We start from the raw sequence: 19985 nt of genomic DNA on the forward strand, positions 1-19985 counted from the left end.
CTTTTTTGAAGAGAAAAAAAAAAAAAAAACCCACAACACACACACACACACACACACACACACACACACACCTGTGCCCGAAAAGGGGCAGGCAGCCATAGATTCATGCATTGCATGAATCTATTGGTGATATAGGGGGTGGCAGGAGAGGAGGCAGCGCCGTTAAGTGTACTGCATAAAATAAAGTACATCTCTACTCCAAAACATCCATGTTTTGTTTTCACTAAACTGTACAGAACTAGTTGATCCTGCCGGAAATACAGCAACTCTGAGATTCCACTAAAAATCCAAGCATTGTCGTCAGCCCTGCTGGAGTTCTTTGCTTGATTAGACAACAACCATTTCCACCTTTTGGTGCAGACATGAGGGGATAGAGTTATGTTGTCCAACAGGAGAAGAACTCAGGCAGGGCTGACAACACAGCTTTGGGATTTCATTGTAGCAGAGGCAGCGCTGGCAGCTTGAACAGGACGTTTAGGAACACACTGGCAAGATAAACAGTGCAGTATTTTTAAAGGATCACCTGTTTGAACGTGTTATATGCCAGGACGCTGGGAAGAGGCGGATCAGAGCTGATCTGTGGAAAACCACCAAAGCGGGTCTATAACACGTTTGCCACAAACAAAAAAAAAATTTTTAGAGCTTCACAGACACTTTAAAGCACTCAATATCCTTCCAAGCTGAGCCAGAGGAGAATTGTTGGATATTTGGAGTAACAACTTCTATGGACAACTTCCAGAGTCTGTGGACTTGGGATCACGTCCAAAGCACAAATGCTGGGAAGGGAGGACAGGATTACAGAAATCTTCGTCAGCACCTTTCCCACACAAAAGGCATTCTAATACTTTTATAGAAATTTGTATATGGCATCTTAGCTCAAATATTGAAAGGGGAAAAAAAAAAAAAATAAAAAAAAAAAAGTTTATCCTCAACCCAATCTTCTAAAACTCCAGTAACCGCAGCTAGTTTGACAAAGTGCCAAATCTAGATGAAATGCATTTCCTCCAGAGAAACACCTTAGAAAGCTCTCTTTAAAAACAGAAATGCTTAATTTAACCCAACAATGGCATCTCCCTCACAGAATAGTCAGTTTCCTATAGACCTTTAATGCCGTACAAAACACCAGAGATTTGTTTTGTTGGGTTGGCCAGTTGCCAAACCTCCCCAGAAGACATCCTGTAATATAGTGCAGAGTTCCAGGACGTACAGCAGCAGAGCCACGTATGCACAGACGAGCCTTTCATAGAGGGGAGGACGATGTGAAGAGGAGCTGTCAGAAGCCAGGAAGCATGGCTCCCTATAAGCCTGTGCCCACATGCAGCTGCCAAAAGAGCTGACAATGTACTCAACTGCTACACAAGCACTGCTGATGTGACCATTAGCACTTATGTGCCAGCGAATGCCTCCAATCATTAAACCTGCTTAATAGACAAAGTCGAGTTCGCTTTAAAACAGAAGGGAAAAAAAATAAATAAATAAATAAAAACCCCATAAAGAAAGAAAACTAGTAAATATTCAGTGAAAAAGCATGTAGAACATTTAGAGTACAGCAGAACCTGCTTGCTTTCAGACCATCTGTCTGGCTGAAACAGTATGGGTTGTGTGAAGTAGGAGGGTGGGGTTAGACATCAGCCAGCAGCAGGCTTTAGTGGGTCACAGGAGTCCAGAAAGAACTGCCATCCTGTGATGCAATGCAGAAGTACAGCCAAACGAGCTTTGGCTGTACTTTTCAGCAAAGCAGCTATGAAAAGACCAGTAAATATCTGAAAAAAGGGAGCCATTAGCTCCGCCTGCTGGCTGAAAATACAAAAAATGTACACATTTATATTCAATGTGTTCTATTTAACCCAAATATGTTGAATATATTATGTAGAATTGGTAGGCAATGTGTTTTTCCAGCAGTAAACAAGATTACTTTTAGTGGAATGACTGGTTTGTTAATTGAATGCCTGTAATTAACAGCGGTGTCAAAGTGGCCCTCCAGGCCTGGCCCTGCCAGACAGCCATTTGTTGTTAAAACAGGAATTGTAAAAGTGATGACTTGAGGCAAAGTACCATTAGCAGCTAATCTCACTGCGCTGAAATCCTCATTCTGGATAAACCTATAACACTGGTGTGACCTGATCTATGGCAGGACAGCACTGTACCTCACCCATTCCCCCAGGACAGATGTCAGCTTATCGTATCCATACCTGTTTGTAGACTTGTCCTTTCTCCAACTCGGTAATCCTATCCCACTTTAGATCTCCATTTCCATCCACCCGACGAAAGGGCCTGCACAACATAAACACCAGTTGGTTAAATCTGGTTTTACATTTTCAAACAAATGTTTTATGACCGCTTCCAATTTTACAAACCAAAAATTTGTCAAGTGTTAAAAATCTCATCCAATACCTGTAGACCAATTGCAGCCAAAATGCTTGGATAAAAAAAGGTTAGGCTAGAACATCTGTCAGTATTATTCTCACTTCCCATCTTGAAGACCAAAGGGGTTGATTTACTAGAAGCAAAAATGGGCTGATCACATTGCAAGGGAATTTGCCCCAGAGCTTAGCGACTTATGAAGTTTATCTTTTGAAGATACTCAATGACATGAGGGGGGGAGAAAAGACTGCATTTTGGCATGCATGTAATTGGATGATGAAAGTCAGCAGAGCTTCATTCCATTCATCAAGAATCACCGGTACTTCAGTAAAAAAAAAAAAAAAAAAAAAAAAAAACACAGCCTTCAATAAAATGTAAACAATCAAAATCCAGACAGAGGGTCACCACATTAACAATCAGGCCTTAATCATGATTAAGGCCGAAACGTGTTGCTCTGAGTGGATTTTGTGCTTGGTTTTTATTTAATAAAGGCCATCTGTGGATTCTACTGAATTGCCGGCATTTAAGATTCAGATTCTACAGGGCTGCCAACAGCTGCCAACAGCTTAAGCACCAGTAAACACACTTAACATGATTAAGGAGGAGATAGAACCCTATGGACCAAGACTGGGATGCCATCAAAGTTCATGTGTGTAAAGGCAGGAGCCCCAATACTTTTGGCAATATAGGGTACATAGACCGTTTTGTCTGGCAAAGATAGCAATCTTTTCAGCCAGTGTTCATACATGGCTGCACAGCCAGGAAAGGGACGCCACAATTTTAGTTTTACAGTTTCTGGTGTCAGCTCCTCGTCGATTGGGACATGAAATAAGCAGCACGATAATAGTAGATTGTCCAAGAGAAGGCAGACAGTGCATGAAGCTGCAAAAAAAGTGCAACAGAAAAAAGTGGGGTCACCTGCCTGACTATACAGTCACGTTGAGGTGTGAAACAAGCCTGCCTAAGCAGCATTACAGTGCTCACGGTCGTGCATCAACTCAACCCTACCTGAATGGGACAGCCTGCAAGAGAATGACCTTAACACCAGTGCATCCCTATGTGGGTAATCGCAGATCTTTCTTGGGCCTACGCTCTGTAGTGAATGAGGGCCAAGGTAGTAAAAAGTGTGCTTATTTTCCACCATGGATACCTAAGCGGGGTGCCACTTTAATCATGTCCATTTAGCTTGGAGGACTTCTTTTAAAAAGGAAAATCAAATACCAATTCCAACCCGGATTAGGCGGCTGAAAAATAAAATTAATTTGTTGTAGCATTGCAGCCTTTTTAGAGACGCAAGCCACGCAGGAAACCAACTCTAATCAAGAACGATCGGCCAGAGCAGTGATAAAACAATTGTTTAGCTATGAAGGTCCATGGACTTACGAAGCAGCAGCTAAGCGACTACAGAAAAGTCTTCACATCTACGGAACAACCCTCTGCCAGGCATTACCTGTTTGAATGATTACTAAGCACTTGTCTTGGCGATTGCCAATACGGAAATTGCACAACCTCCATGCAGACAATCCACGGTACGTTTTCATAAATCTTACTCATAACAACGTGTAGTAATCATTGCGTATAATATTTACACTGACGCTGGTCTGTTCACTTCTACATGCCTCACACTGCTTAAGCAATCTGACCGGCTGTTGATGTGACTTCTCAGAACAGGCTGATGTAAATACATTAGTGAAAAAATAAATATATTACAGCGAGCTAGACTGTCCCTTGCAACATGGCAGGTGACAAGTTACATGAGAGTAACCAGGGATCAAGGCAAACCCAGGAAGTTAACACAAGATTTATATCTCTAGTGTATTAGGAAAAGTTAGTGGGACTTCAGCCAGAAATGTATTAAATATACACTTTATTAGGTACACCTGTTCAATTGCTTGGTAACACAAATTGCTCAGCCAATCACATGGTAGCAACTCATTGCATTAAGGAATCTAGCCATGGTGAAGACAACTTGAAGTTCAAACCAAGCATCAGAAGCTGGGGTGCAGCATAACACACACAACCCCCCTTTAAGCGACTTTGAACGTGGCATGGTTGTTTGTGCCAGTCAGGCTGGTCTGAGCATTAAAAAAAATTATAAAAAATAAACACACCCTGATCTACTGGGATTTTCAAGCACAAGCATCTAAGGTTTACAGAGAATGTTCAGAAAAAGAAAAGTATCCAGTAAGCGGCAGTTGTGTGGAGGAAAAATGCCTTATTGTCAGAAGAGAATGGGCAGACTGGTTTGAGATTATAGAAAGGCAACAGTAAACTCAAAATTACCACTCGTTACAACCAAGCTATACAGAACAACATCTCTGAGTGCACAACACATTGAACCTTGAAGCCGATGGGCTACAGCAGCACAAGACCACACCAGGTGTTACTCAAATCAGCCAACTGGAAACAGGCTACAATTTGCACAGGCTCACCAAAATTGGACAATAGAAGTTTGGAAAAAACATTGCCTGGTCTGAAGAGAGTCTAGATTTCTGCTGCACCATTCAGATAGGGTCAGAATTTGGCGTAAAACTGAGGGGGGTGATATTTTCTTGGTGCACTTTGGGCCCCTTAGTACCAGTTTAGCATCGTTCAAATGTCACAGCCTCCTTGAGTATTGTTGCCGATTACGTCCATCCCTTTATGACTACAGTGTAGCCATCTTCTGATGGCTCCTTTCAGAAGGATAATGCACCACGTCACAAAGCTCAAATCTCACCACTAACTCCTTGAACATGACAATGAGGTATGCCAATGGCCTCCACGGTCACCAGATCTCATCCAATAGAGCACCTTTAGGATGTGGAGGAATGGGAGATTTACGTCAGGTGTTGCTGCAGATTTGTTGTCTGCACTGCGAGATGTTATGTCACTATGGACCAAAATCAGGGAACGTTTCCAACACCTTGTGTGCATGTACCCAATAAAGTGACTGGTGAAAATATACATACACCACGGTCACCCATTTAGCCAAGCCTTCAACAAATGCACACTGAACGCTGGCTTTTTCTATTTTACAAAGATGATCTTGCTTGTCCAGGTCTTTTTGCAGGGTGGAAGCGGCTACCTGCTAAAACAAAGTTGTGTTTGGAGGTTGCTTGATGTAGGTAATAAAGCCAAATTTTTTTTTTTTAGGGGTGGCATGCTGCTAAAAAAAAAAAAAAAAAAAAAAAAAAAAAGTAAACCCTAATACAGGGGTGGCCAACCCGCGGCTCTCGAGCCGCATGCGGCTCTTTGATCGGTTTCCTGCGGCTCTTGCGCTCGGGCTGGTTTATTCGGCTTTTGCGTTCGGACTGGGCTGATGGTTCAGTGGGCTGGTTTAGTGACAGGCAGCCCGAGTCTCTGCAGTCCTCCGCTCCTCCCATACATCAGCATGTAGTGTCCCCAGCCCGCCACATTTGAATACATAGGCACTGGAGTGAGGCTGAAGGGGGGCAGAGGAAGGAGAAACACGCTGTATCTGAAGCCGAGATACAAAAAGGTATGACCACAAGTGTGCAGGTTACTGATCTGTCCTCCCTCTGTCTTGCTCTGTACTTTTTTTTTAATAACTGTTTCACCTGAACACTGATAAGATCTGCTCAGCACATTCTCTGTCTGTTGATAGTGTGACACACTGCTGGCTGTTAACCATTTCAGCTTCTTTTCACTTATTTATCCAGAGCTCTGTGTGCTGCATGCTTTCTGTGATGTTTTTTGGAAGAATTTACTGCTAGTTCAGGCTAGAAGACCCATTAACTGTTTATTGTTATCCTGACCAGTTCACTGTTTGTAAGACAATTTGTATTTTGGAAATTAGATGAGCTGCTGTCTTCTGTCACATGGATGTACTTTCAAAGGAAGATTACTGACTTGATGAAAATGACTGGCCTGTGGTCTTTGTAGTGTTAAAACAGTGTGTGCAGTGTGTGAGTGAAAGTATGTGTGTATGAGGAAGGGATGGGGTGATGTTCATGTGTGCCCATGCGTATGATGTGGCTCTTTGCGGTAACTCGGTAAAAAATGTGGCTCTTGGTCTTCGTCTGGCCACCCCTGCCCTAATAGGTTTACTTCCTCTTTGATTCCCTGCAAAGGTAAAGCATAATGGAGTACTATGCATCGCATAGTACTCCATTATGTGTCACTTACCCGACAGGAGCCAGCGAAGTCACTGCTGTCCCCTGTAGTTCCGAGCTTCCATCTTCTTGGTGGGTCTCACTGCTCCGGTGCTGTGGGAGTGATGACGTCACTCCCGCGCATGGGAGTAGACACTCGCGGCATATCGCCGCGATCTGGCTTACCCAGTGCGCCTACGCGCCACTGTCTTCCGGTAAATATCTCCTAAACCGTATAGGTTTAGGAGATATTTCTTGGACTTACAGGTAAGCCTTAATCTAGACTTACCTGTAGGTCAAAGTGGTTTGTAAGGGTTTACAACCACTTTAAGTCCACAGTTACATAGCAGCCATCCTAGCTTGATTATGTACAGGAGGGAAGAAAAAAAAAAAAAAAAAAAATATAGTGTAACATGTGGTTCTGGACAGAAGTTATTTGGAAAACCCAGTTCTTTTTTTCTATTAAAATGACATTGTCTTCCAACCACTCACTTGATGCAATCATTGAAGAAATTAGGTTTGTCTGCTTGAACGATTACCACATCGAAAAAGTCCCTCCAGTCCTTTCCCACCATGTATTTCATCCCCTTGTCACTACAAGAAAGAATTAAAAAGATCAATAACCAAACAAACATTTCTACATTCTGGTGATATATCACAGAAAAAAAAAAAAAAAAAAAAAACGACCTGCATCTGTTGCACTGGCATTGACCCAGACTCTCAAGAGTAGCTATTTTTGCAAATTTGCAAGATGGTGTAGGGACTGCCCAGCGAGGGATCACTGATGCAGTTGGCCAGCTTGAACATATACTGAACTATAGACAAGTAAAAATGGACAGGGATGCCAGAAAGTGTGTGCCTTTATAGCCAGTAATATTGACACTTCAATTTAAAAAAAAAAAAAAAAAAAAAAAAGGGGAGGGAGGTTTACACTTTGGAGAGGAAATGCAGGGGCCAGTCACTGTATGGCTGCAATTATCAGCCAATACATTTTGGTAGCCCTGGAAGTGCAGTATCCTTTTTGGTGTTGGTCTCATTATAGACCTAACTTGCAGAACCTCTTGGTGGGAGAAATTTAGATATGCTCTGTGCTATGATATTGCACAGAGCAGTCCTTAACCTCCTTTTCTCTTGTTCCCCATCCGTGCTGTCTGCTTTCCCCCCCACCCCAATGTGTCCTCAAAGCAAGCTGCTTGCTATGGGGGCACATGTGCAGGAGCGCTCCAGAGCCAGCCTGTGTGCCAGACAGTGTGGTTCAGCCCAGCCCACACAGAATTTGAATGACAGCACCAGGAGTCAATGGCTCCCCTGCCATCTGCAAGAACAGGAAGAGACCAGCAGCAGACAGGCAAAGCATTGGATCAATCTAGGACTTTATTAAGCGTTTAGTGCAAAACATGTATACTGCCTGCCCCAACATGGCACTCACTATAGCAGAGAAAAACGCACTCCCTGTGAATGAACATTCCCAATAGTGTAGGAATGCATACCCCACAACATTCCCGAAAGCCAAGAACATGCACTAGCCAACGTAAATATTACCTATAGTAGAGGACATGCCCCATGTGAAAACTGCCGAGAGTACAAAGTGTGCAATGCAATCTCTAAATGTCAACAAACCCGATGGAGGAGACGCATTCCTCCAATGTCAACGCTCGTGATAAAGGAGAACGTGCATACCACCAATGTAATATATTTTATAAAAAGTGCCAAGACCTATATTGCCCTTCACTGAAAATGAATAATGCACCTACCTTATTTCAGAGTGTTATGGTGCAAAGAAGAAGACTCTCCACAGGAGAACTTACACAAAACTAAAGGGACTGTTGGTGATGAGGAAAAGCTTCTTCCCCTGACTGGCAAGACGGTGCAAAACGGCATAGGTCTCCTCCCCGCGCAAGATGTATTTTTCTGAGGGAGACAGCGTCACGTTAGAGAATAGTTTGCACAGATCAATATGGATTTTTAAAGTAGCTAAAAATTTAGAAAAAGCCTAAAAACACCCTTTATTCCATCAATGAGTTTAAATAGCTGCAACATAGGCTACGAAATGAGAAAAGGGATATTACAAGTTTTGCCCCCCCACACCAAGCTTTTTGCCATCAGCTTAAATTGCTCATTTCCAGCCATTCCAATCTAACCTGCACTACCAACTCACCCCATATCCAACCACTTACTGGCCTCTACTGCAGGGCTGCAACTCTGTAGTTACAGCTTTAATGGACATTAATGGAGTCATTTACCAAGGGCCTGCCGTGGCCCCATTCAGGTCAATAGGGTCTTGGTGCATCAGAGCAGGCAGTGCTGAAGGGAATTTTGTTAGGACGGGCTGTAAACACTGGTGGATGCATTGGCTCATGTAGAGGGAAATAAGAGGTATGTGCGTGCAGTTTAGCTTTGAAGGAATGCGAGAAGAAAATATGGGTGTTGGTAGCAGAAACCGGAAGTGACGTAGTGTATACACACACACACCATCACTTCTGGTTGGCAGACTGGGTGAAGCACAGCTGGAACGCACGCCGTCTCTGCTGCTTCCTGGTACACAAACTACATACCTCTTAAAAAGTAAACCCTAATGGGTTTACTTACTTTGTCTCCCGGCAAAGGTAAAGCATAATTGGCTACTATGCATCGCATAGTAGCCCATTATGTGTCACTTACCTGGACACAGGAGCCAGCGATGTCACCGCTGTCCCCTGTAGTCTGGAGCATCCATCATCTTCCAGGTATCGCTGCTCCGGTCACTCACAGCGCCAGAGCAGCAATGACATCACTCCCGCACATGCGCACGGGAGCCACCACTAACTGAATATCGCCGCTAGCAGTGGCATGCTGCCAACGGCGATAGTGCGGTCTTCAGTCACAGCTGTGACTGCCTTTTAGTAAATCTCCTAAACCGTGTAGGTTTAGGAGATATTTCTTGGACCTACAGATGAGCCTTACCTGTAGGTCAAAGTGGTTTGTAAGGGTTTATAACCACTTTAAAATGTGAGATCTGGAGTCAAAAAGACTCTAGATCTCCCATTTACACAAAAAAAAAAAAAATTCTCTGTAAGAACATTGGGCGGAAGTGATGTTGGTCCAGCCTCACAAAGGAACGGACACAATCTACCGCTAGTGACTGCTCCGGTTGTCTCCGCCGCTTCCCGAAGCACAGCAGGAGCCCCCCCCCCCCCCCCTTCTGCCCTTGATAAAAGTGATCTTGCAGAGACTGTGCCACAAAGACCACTTTCATCTGAACGAGGACTGTCTGCTGGGGGTGTCATCTGCTGCCCTAACCCTGGTATTCTACATTAAAGTGCTGATGTACAACGATGGCGGGCCAAACGTTAAGCAATAAAACATGGAAGCCAATTGGATTCTATGCAAAGCCGCACCAGATTTTGCACTCAACTTTAAGTAAATCACCTCCAATAAGTTATGGTTGAAGAAATAGGTTTTTCAAGCTGAGGCCTGTAGAGTTTCAAGAGCCGAGGATGGTGGGGGAGATATTTAAGGGATATACAGAGATAAGTGTTGCCAGAAGTTAAGGTGTAGAAAGGAGGGGGATGACTCTCTCTCCCCCCCCCCCCCCAAAAAATATACAACAGCAGTTCCCAATTGGTCAGCGAGTCATGTTTTGGGACCATCCTTTCAATAGATCAGTCATGATTTTTTTTTTTGCAGAACTAAACCAAACACTCCCCTCCACCTTCCATCAGTTACATCCTTTGCCAGCCATGGTCATCATCAATGGCTCCTGCCACTCAGTCAGTATGGAGGGAGCAGGGGCAGAGCCAAGACACTCAGGGGAAACATAGGGCTGGCTCAGAAGGGAGCATGCACGAGTACAGCCAGAGCAAGCGGCTTGCTCTGGGGGCACAGAGTGGGAGGAGGTGCCGCGAGTGCCCTGCAAAAAAGGTAAGTGCAGATAAGTATAGTTTTTTTTTTTTTTTTTTTTTTTTTAAACACCACCTGTTTTTCTTTTAGACCCCTGTCAAACTGAATGCGTTTTTCAGGCGCTTTAGTGATAAAAAATAGTGCCTGAATAATGCCTCATCTGCAATCACAGTGTGAGAGCCCAAGTGCTTTCACACGCGATTGCTGTGCTGGCAGGATGTTAGAGGAAAAAAAAAAATAGGATATATAGAAGTCCTGCAAGCAGCTTCTTTGAGGAGCTTTTTTGAGTACATTCGAAAGAATGTGTCATGCTCAATCTTCTGCCCCGATTTGCTGCTCTATTTGCAGCGACTGCAGTTGGAGGTGAATAGATGCAGCGTCCTTGCCCCAAATCAGCACACAGTTCACTTGTCAAAAAGCAGCATTCAGACATGCAAAAGCAGAAAAACTGAAATTAATAACCTTCAGCTACCAAAATAGAAATGCTGTTTTGCCAATGCCTTCGTAAAGAAATTGTAGAAAACGAGATTGCGAGGATCCAAGAGTACCAGACTGTTTACTCTTCCTGCAGTAATAACATACAATAAGCCCATCACTCAAAGCTGACATTGATGTGACCAGGGCTGGGTGTGTGCATTCATCTCATCAAGAATGCAGAGAAACGCAACTTTTCGTTCGTTGGTGTGACCTTCCCAGACGATGACAAGTCACGCCCCCAGGGTTGGTGTGTAGACCTTCCTTCCAGGGGATTATAAGAAGTTCTGTTCACATGCTTCTGAAAAAGGTCCATTGTTTGAGGCATTTGGAGTACACATCCCATCCCCCTAAACAAGCTTGACCATGCACAGAGAACTCCAAAAGCCAGTAGCAGCTTAGAGATTAGATCTTAAAGAGGGGCGGGACTTCTTTCCAGGATGAAAGACAGACATCTGATATTACCTCACTTTACAGACACAGAAACTCACCAAGATCTGCCATGATCCATTTGTACATAAAACCTTTAACGTGGACATCTCGGATTGCATCCTGCAAGAGAAAATGAAGCACGATTACTGGGTTTTTCCCTGAAGAAGCCAAGAGAACATTTGCCAAACCAGTCACATGAACAGATTTCTGCATTCTATCCGATGTTTGGATATCCACTGTGTTTCAACTACTTGAATACTAAAGCCGGCAGAGGAGATGCCATCATCCACACCAGTGGTCTCAAACTGGTATTCCTCCTGCTGTTGCAGAACTACAAATCCCATCATGCCTCTGCTTAAGGGAGTCATGCTTGTAACTGTCAGCCTTGCAATGCCTCATGGGAATTGCAACAGCGGGAGGGCCACCCATTTGAGACCCCTGATCTACACAATTAAGCATGGAGGAAACTCTGCCGGTGGCTGTAGTATCCAACAATTGAGACACTATGAATACCCAAACCACTGATAAAATGCAGTTACTTGTTTGGCCAATTTTCAAATAAAATTGGTCAAGCTGAATGTTGCCAACACAGCAACCCACGGCCTCAAGTTTGGAAGATTTAGCAGGACAAATTCAAGCCATGTGCAGCCAGTTTAAAAATCAAAGAATAGCTTTATAACAAAGAAAATAGGAAATTGTAGAACCACAGAAATCCTAACCAAGACTAAAGTCTTGCACTGGTTCAAAGAAAGGAAACATTTCAAGGAAAGAAAAAAAAAAAAAAAAAAAAAAAAAATGACCAGTTACACTTACCGGTAACTGTGTTTCTGGGAAGTCTTCCAGGACGGCACCCTGAGAGATGACTGGTCCACCTGACAGGAAACACAATCAAAGGTTAAAAGCCCCCGCCCCTCCCCGTGCTCCTCAGTTGTGACAAAGTATTGACCCACACCAGTGCACGAGAGTGAAGAAAACCACACCACACCACACCACCACACTCTATACCTTAATTTAAACCTAAAGAGAACGGGTGGGAAGTAGGCCTGCCGTCCTGGAAGACTTCCCAGAAACACAGTTACCGGTAAGTGTAACTGGTCATTTTCTCAAGTCGTCTTCCAGGACGGCACCCTGAGAGAGGAGCAAGTAGCTCAGGCCTACCTTAGGGCGGGACAACCGCTTGCAGGACCTTCCTGCCAAATGCCAGATCCTGAGGGGACAGTAACTCCACCCTGTAATGCCTCAGGAAGGTGTTCTGGCTTGTCCATGTAGCGGCTCTACATATCTGCTCCACTGAAGCTCCGGCCCTTTCTGCCCAAGAGGTTGCCAGAGATCGCGTGGAATGAGCTTTCAGGTCCCTAGGAACTGCATTACCTGACTGCTCATAGGCTAAAGCAATGGCATGCTTAATCCATCTAGCTATGGATGCTTTGGAGGCTTGTTGGCCCTTCTTTTGGCCAGAAAAATTAACTAAAAGATGGCTGGACCTTCTAAACTCCTTAACTTTTTCTAAGTAGGATAATAAACAACGTCTGACGTCCAGACAGTGAAAAGAAATTTCCCTCTCATTTTGGGGATTATTACAAAAGGAAGGTAGCACTACTTCTTGAGACCTATGGAACCTGGATGCTACCTTAGGGAGGTACAGGGGGTCCTGCCTAAGTATAACCCTGTCCTCAAATAAACGAAAGTATGGTTCCTTGACTGAAAAAGCCTGAATATCGCCTACTCTCCTGGCTGATGTAATAGCAAGCAGAAAGGCCAACTTAAAGGTGAGGATCCTGAGGGGGATCTGGTCTATTGGTTCAAAGGGGGGCCTTGTTAAGCCCTCTAACACCAAGGTAAGATCCCATGGTGGGAACCTAGACACCTGGACAGGGGACAACCTCTCTCTGACCAAAAGGAACCTCTTGATCAGAGGATCTAGTGCCAAGCGTCTCTCCAAAAAACAGGATAAGGCTGCGACCTGTGCCTTAAGTGTCTTGGTTGCCAACCCCTGCTCTGCTCCATCCTGGAGAAACTCCAGAATGGCCGGGATCTCTTGCTGTGAAGTCCCTCTCACCTGACACCAGCGAGAAAAAATCCCCCAGGTCTTAGCGTAAATACGCCTTGTGACCGGCTTCCTACTAAGGAGGAGAGTATCCACTACTCTGTCCGACAGGCCCTTCTCCCGCAGGTTCTGCCTTTCAAGAGCCAGGCCGTCAGCCTGAAGAAGCTGGGGTCTGGATGGCAAACTGGACCCTGAAGGAGAAGGTCGCGCCGAACAGGAAGGTGTAGAGGCGGGGCTATGGACCAACCCTGCAGGGCTGGAAACCAAGCTCTCTTGGGCCACCAAGGAGCTATCAGAATCAGGGCGCCTTCCGAGAGAAACAGCTTTTGAAGAACCCTCGGAATAAGCCCCATGGGGGGGAAGGCATAGGCCAACCGGAAGTCCCAAACCTGGGCCAAGGCGTCTATCCCCTCTGAGCCCCCCTCTCGGGCAAGGGAAAAGAATCTCTTTACCCTTCTGTTCTTTCTGCGGGCGAACAGATCTATCTCTGGATCGCCGAACTGCCGACATACCAGGGAGAATACCTCTGGATTCAACTCCCATTCTCCCTGAAGAATCGGCTGACGACTGAGATAGTCTGCCTCTACATTCAGGGACCCCTTTATGTGGACTGCGGAAATGGAGATAATCCGATGCTCCGCCCAACCCATGATCTCTAAAGATAGAGCCAGTAGAGTTGGAGATCTGGTGCCCCCCTGATGATTGACAAATGCCACTGCCGTGGCGTTGTCTGATAGGACCTGAACTTCCTGGTCCTTGATCCTCCTTTCGAAAGCCTTTAATGCCTCCCCGATGGCCAAAAGTTCTCGAAAATTTGAGGATGTCTTTCTCTGACTCACGTCCCAGGAACCCTGGGCTGTTAGATCCTCCAGGTGGGCCCCCCACCCCCAGGAACTTGCGTCTGTTGTTATCCTGAGCGGCTGAAGCGGACTCCAAAGGAGGCCCCCCTGAAGCCTCTGAGGGTGAAGCCACCAGTGAAGAGAATCCTTTACCTCGATCGGAATGGCCACTTCTACTTCTAGAGAAACCCCTTTCCTGTCCCAAGAGGAAAGGAGGAAGTGCTGGAGGGTCCTGGAGTGCAGCTGTGCCCAAGGAACTGCTGGGATAGCTGCCGTCATCAGGCCCAGCACCCTCATAATCCCTCTGTATGGAGATGTCTTTGCCTCTAACAGAGAAAGGACCGCTGAAATTATACCCTCTACCTTGCTCTGGGGTAGAACTAACTTCTGTTGCGCGGAATCCACCAGGAATCCCAGATACATTTTCGTCTGGGCCGGAATCAGTGAGGATTTTTCCTTGCTGATGATCCATCCCAGGGATTCTAAGGTCTCCACTACCCTGGCTAGATCCAAAAGGAGCTGATCCCGATTCTGATTGTAAATCAGAATGTCGTCCAAATAGGGAATCAGCGCTACTTCCTGGAGATGCAGGAAGGCCACTACTTCTGCCAGGATCTTTGTAAAAACCCTTGGACTGGATGCCAGCCCGAAGGGGAGGGCCGCAAACTGCCAATGCTGAACTCCCTCTGGAGAGGCAATTGCAAATCTTAGGAAGACCTGATGGTTCTGAAATATAGGGACGTGAAGGTAGGCGTCCTTTAAATCCAAGGTTACCATGAACACGTCCCTGAGAAGGTGTCTCCTGAGAGAATAAACACTCTCCATGCGGAACTTCTTGTACCGCAGGAAGACGTTGAGATGCCTTAGATTTATGATGAGGCGATATCTTCCTGAGGGCTTTGGTACCACAAATATATGGGAGTAGAACCCCTGACCCTGCTGGCCCTCTGGAACAGGCACTATGACCTCCTGCCTGGCCAGTTCTTCTATATTCTGTAGGACTCCTGCTGCCTTGCCAGGATCCCTGGGAAGGTGGGTCAAGAGAAATTTGGAGGGAGGAGGGGAAAGAAATTCTAACCTGTAACCCTCTTTTATGATCTGTAGAATATGGGGGCTCTGAGTGACCCTTTCCCACTGAGGGACAAAGTGGGAAAGCCTTCCCCCCACTGGAATGTCATTTGGAGGTCTTGTCGCTTGACTTCTGGCTGGAAAAGAGAATGCCTGACTTCTGCTTATCCTTCCCAGCCCCCCAACGTCTATTAGGGGAGACCTTTTTCTCCGAGAAGCGGTTCTTTGCCTGGGGGCCACGAAAAAACCTCTTCCTATCCCTCCTCGGTTTAGTAGGGAATTTCTTCCCCTTTTCGGTCGACCTAGCAAGGGCTTGGTCTAGGCCAGCACCAAAAAGGAGGGAACCCTCAAAAGGGAGGCCACATAGACGGGTCTTAGATGAGCCATCCCCGTCCCAAGTTTTAACCCATAGGGCTCGCCGAGCCGAGTTTAGTAAGGCAGCAGACTTGGCGGTTGTGCGCACCGTCTCCACGGCCGCATCCGCTAGGTATGCAACAGCGCTGCCTACGACCTCCAATGAATCTAAGACCTCCTTAGACTTGGAAGTCTGGGAGATGTGGTCTATCAGCTTAGAGATCCACATGTCCGCATTTCTAGCGATGCAGGCTGAGGCCAACGCGGGGCTCATAGCCGACGCGTTGGCCTCCCAGGCCCTGCGCAAAATAGTTTCTGCCCTCCGATCCATCTGATCCTTGATGTTCCCAGTGTCTTCAAAGGAAAGATCGGATTGTTTAGAAACTTGTGCCAGGGAGGCGTCTAGCCTAGGAGTCTTGAAAAACTTCTCCTCATCCTCCTCAGTAAAGGGGCATCTACGCTTCCATGTTTTGTACTTTAGGAGCCTCTTCTCCGGATCCTTCCACTCCCTTAAGATAATATCTTTGAGTGCAGGATGTACCGGAAGAACCCTGGTCTGTGGTTTAATTAAGCCCCTATACATTTTGTCTTGGGCAGAGACCTGTGCCGTGGGCTCCTGAATCCCTTCAGAAGCGTAAACCGCCCTCAGTAGTCCCTCCATGTCATCGGCTGAAAAGATATGCCTGCTAGACCTGGAGTCCTCCCCCTCATCCTCCTCCTGGCTGTCCAACACACCCTCGTCCGAGAATCCCTGCCCATGGGATTCGGACTCATCCTCCTCCTCTGAATCCTGAGACTGGAGATACCTTGGGTTGTCTGCCCGCCGTCTAGACCCCCTAGAGGAAGCGGAGCCCTCCTGGGAGGAGGCGTCCTTGCTGGTGTGAGCCTCTGAATCCCTAGACTTAAGGGAGGACTGAAAGGCTTTCAGAGTGGACAGCATCTCAGTTTGTACTGTGAGAAACTTCTCCATTATCTGAGAGGTTTCCTTCCCTGTCAGCTTCTGTATACATTTAAAGCAGAAGGGTTTAGGATGATCTGGGGGTAATCTAGCATTACAGTTTCCACAACGCTTAGAGCGGGTGGAAGATTTCACGGGACGGCTGGCAACCCCAAGGGCAGTGGCATCGTCCCCTGAAACAAAAACATACAGGCATTACAATACAGCACTGTACCACCCAGAGGAGAAGAGTTGGGGTACCCTCCCCCATCTAAACCTCCGGCGGCCGGTCGGACTCACCCCCTGTGGTCTCCTCCATGGCCATGGACCCTGCGGGTCTCTCCTCACGTTCCATGCTGCTGGCACCAGTGAGCTTCTTCGGACAGCTAACACAGGCGAAGGCAGCCGGTCTGTGGGAGAAGTGGGCGCCTGCTCCTCCTGGATTTATGTCCCCGATTTGGCAAATCAGCTGTGAGGCTGAGGCTGTGGTTACCTCCATGCTGATACGGCCACCATTTTGCTGTAGACAGGAAATGACCCGAACTCTGAGCTCACTTCCTGTGGAGGAAGTGATGTCATTCCTCCACCAAGCTCCAGGAAGATGGTGCCAAACCTCCCCAGAAAGCTGAGCACCTCTGCTGCAAAGGGGAGATACTGCCTCCAGCTGCACCAAGAACCCTCTGGATTGCTGGACCTGGAGTCTTCAGAGAGATACCCTGAGCCAAAAAGGGACACCAGGCTCCTTTTCTGCACGGCCACCGCACAGGTAAGGAGAGGAGAGGAGAGGAAAATTGGCCCCTGAAGTTCTGGGTACACCACTGTACCCAGGGTCCTTCAGCGCTCAGGGGGGCTCTTCCAGTTTCTGCTGCCCCCCCTGAGGAAAATATAGGGGAACCCCCCAGGAAGGATGAGAACATCCTGCCAGACCTAGAGGCTTCCCAGGCATTAGGTCTGGCTCCCAGGGGGAGACCACCAGCCCCAGGCTTCGGGTCTAGGAAAAAATAACAAACGGTTTCGCTGTGGGGAAACAATCAAAAAACTGAGGAGCACGGGGAGGGGCGGGGGCTTTTAACCTCTTTGATTGTGTTTCCTGTCAGGTGGACCAGTCATCTCTCAGGGTGCCGTCCTGGAAGACGACTTGAGAAAAAAAAACAAAAAGCTTAGCCACTACACCAATGTGCCACCCATGATCTCTCTCAACCACGTGAGGTAAACAAGAGAAACCAACAGAGCATGCGTGGAGGAATTTCCCCTACTGGACATTGCGCTCTAACTGTTGCTCCTGCAGCTGTCTGAATATCCCAGAACATCCAATTGGTGCAGTCAGGCAACAACAATTTTCCACCTGGATCCCTTGAATCAACTTGTTCAGCTGGGTGGGGCCTCACAGCTTAAACGTCACCTGCTGGACTGGCCACATTTCAGTCCAAGTATTGCCAGCTTTAGTTGTCACCAGAACAAGTGACCCCATTAGAAGATTCCCTGTCTAGAAGTAATTGAGCCAGGAAATATCAAACTGCCTCCTGAAGGATCAGGAAGGAATTTATTCCCTCCACTGGTGAAAAGTGGATCATGCTTTATTGGGATTTTTGCCTTCCCCGGATCACCTATGGCAGGGATATGCAATTAGCAGACCTAGAGCTGTTGCAAAACTACAAGTCCCATGATGCCTCTGCCTCTGGGTGTCATGCTTGTGGCCGTCAAAGTCTTGCCATGCCTCATGGGATTTGTAGTTCTGCAACAGCTGGAGGTCTGCCAATTGCAGATCCCTGACCTATGGGATTGTGTATAGAGGTTTGCGATATATTTTTACTTTTTTTTTTAAATATTGGTTTAACTAGATAGTCCTATGTATATTTTTCCAGCCCAATTATGTTAGCATAAATATTCCTCGTCTGTTGGCAACTTAATTTTTTTGGGCAAATACAACACCCACTTTACCAGTGAAATTGGGACTCAGAACAAATTGAGAAACTGAAATGAGGCAATGGGGACACAGTGTGTAACAATTGACAGGAGTCACCGAGCCTGACGACTAGCCAAAAAAAAAAACAAAAAAAAAAAAAAAAAAAACAGGGGGGTGGGAAATGGAAGGAAGGGTTCTGCTATGGCCTTACATGCAGTCTAATAAAAAGGGGCAATATCAAAATACCAATACCGTCACAGAACAAAACCATGATCTCAGCCATTTCCTGGAGATAAAGTTTCTCTAGCCCAGCAATCAGATGGTCCCTCTTGGTTTATTAAATGAAGTGTGAATATAAACTTTCACTTGGTCTGCACTGGAATTATGAAACAATTTTTTGCTTACGCAAGCTCTGCCCTTTCCCCAGCGACTAAACACCAAGATCACTTTTAGGTTACATCCAAGATGCTTCCCGTTTGCATAATATACTGGATTCACAGAACAGTTTACTTGATCCTTCACCAAATAACTACTAAACCTCAGAAGAGAAGCGACGGAAAAACATTAATATGGCCATCAATTGTGTGTTGTCCATAAAGATAGATCAGATGTCCCCATGTAAATTTTCCAGAGCCAGAACACTAAGGCTGCATTCACACCCAAGCGTTTTCAGCTCGTAAAGTGCTAGGGGGGGGAAAAAAATAAAAATAAAAATGCATTTATATATATTTTAAGAGAAGCACCCTCCCAGTTTACGATTCCAGCAGTCTCCTGCAGCAAATGTCAAGTCTTCAACATCTGTAGCAGGTCCGTCTTTTTTATCTCCAGCAGATGGGAAAACGCCATTAAGGTGACAACCCCCCCCCCCCCCCCCCCCACAGATTTAAAACCTTACTCCCATATAATTATTGCGGGTGCAACATGGTAAAAAAGGTGCTGCCATTGCTTCAAATGGACTTGTAGTTCTCAATGGAACACAAGTGTAGTATTCACCGCATTCGTAGTCCATACACACTTCCTGCAGCTCTCTGCACCTCTATATGGACAAAACTGGAGGAACAGTCTTCCGGAACATGACATTGCACCAATTGTAGGTGCAATACTTTACAGGTTCAAAAAAAAATAATAAAATAGTCCCCCTACAAATTGTGCGTCTTTTTTTTTTTTTTTTATAGGAATAAAATAAGGATATAGACTAACCTTTTAAAACCTATGACCCGCTCATGGCCATTTCACAAGTACTATATATGAACTGGATAGAAAAACTAAAACATCCTGCAAGAGAAAATCTAAACCTGAAGTGTTCTAGGAAAAACCCCAATGAGAAGGACCACAGAGATGCTATGCAATGTCACCATAACCTTGGTGTGGCCAAGAACAGAGCTGTGTAACGAGCAAACACCATTCTCCTAAATCACTTTCCACCACAGAACAGCTCAGGGCTCATTAACCACAATCCATTGTACAGCATGCCATTGAGGCCTGGCTCCAGGTGAGAGCACAACAATCGTGTGCTTTCAGGGCAAATATACGAGAAGCCCTCACAGGTGTGAAAAGAATGAAATCCAATCTTTTCAGCATCATCTGGGGA

General features: G+C 45.9%; 2 protein-coding genes across 3 annotated transcripts in view; both read right to left on the reverse strand.

Annotated features, from left to right (window-relative positions):
• Positions 1-19985, reverse strand: part of LOC143980756 (5'-nucleotidase domain-containing protein 2-like) — a 62013-nt gene that overhangs the window by 13537 nt on the left and 28491 nt on the right. The window contains exons 7-10 of the mRNA XM_077479027.1: positions 11303-11363; positions 8267-8369; positions 6951-7052; positions 2193-2274 (exon numbers count right to left, since the gene is read on the reverse strand). Of these exons, the coding sequence (XP_077335153.1) occupies positions 2193-2274; positions 6951-7052; positions 8267-8369; positions 11303-11363 (348 nt within the window). The remainder of the gene's footprint in view (positions 1-2192; positions 2275-6950; positions 7053-8266; positions 8370-11302; positions 11364-19985) is intronic.
• Positions 12160-17047, reverse strand: LOC143980678 (uncharacterized). 2 transcript variants are annotated; one of them, XM_077479020.1, is made up of 2 exons: positions 16789-17047; positions 12160-16682 (listed from the first exon to the last, which is right to left on the reverse strand). In XM_077479020.1, exon 2 carries the CDS (start codon positions 14599-14601, stop codon positions 12403-12405), a length of 2199 nt encoding a protein of 732 aa, XP_077335146.1. In that variant the 5' UTR covers positions 14602-16682; positions 16789-17047; the 3' UTR covers positions 12160-12402. The 2 variants fall into 2 exon arrangements, with proteins under 2 accessions (XP_077335146.1, XP_077335147.1); XM_077479021.1 differs by having other exon boundaries at positions 14456-16682.

This window comes from Lithobates pipiens, unplaced genomic scaffold, assembly GCF_037356315.1.
Source record: "Lithobates pipiens isolate NorthernLeopardFrog02 unplaced genomic scaffold, aLitPip1_a1.2 Scaffold_1, whole genome shotgun sequence".
NCBI classification, from domain to species: Eukaryota; Metazoa; Chordata; class Amphibia; order Anura; family Ranidae; genus Lithobates; species Lithobates pipiens.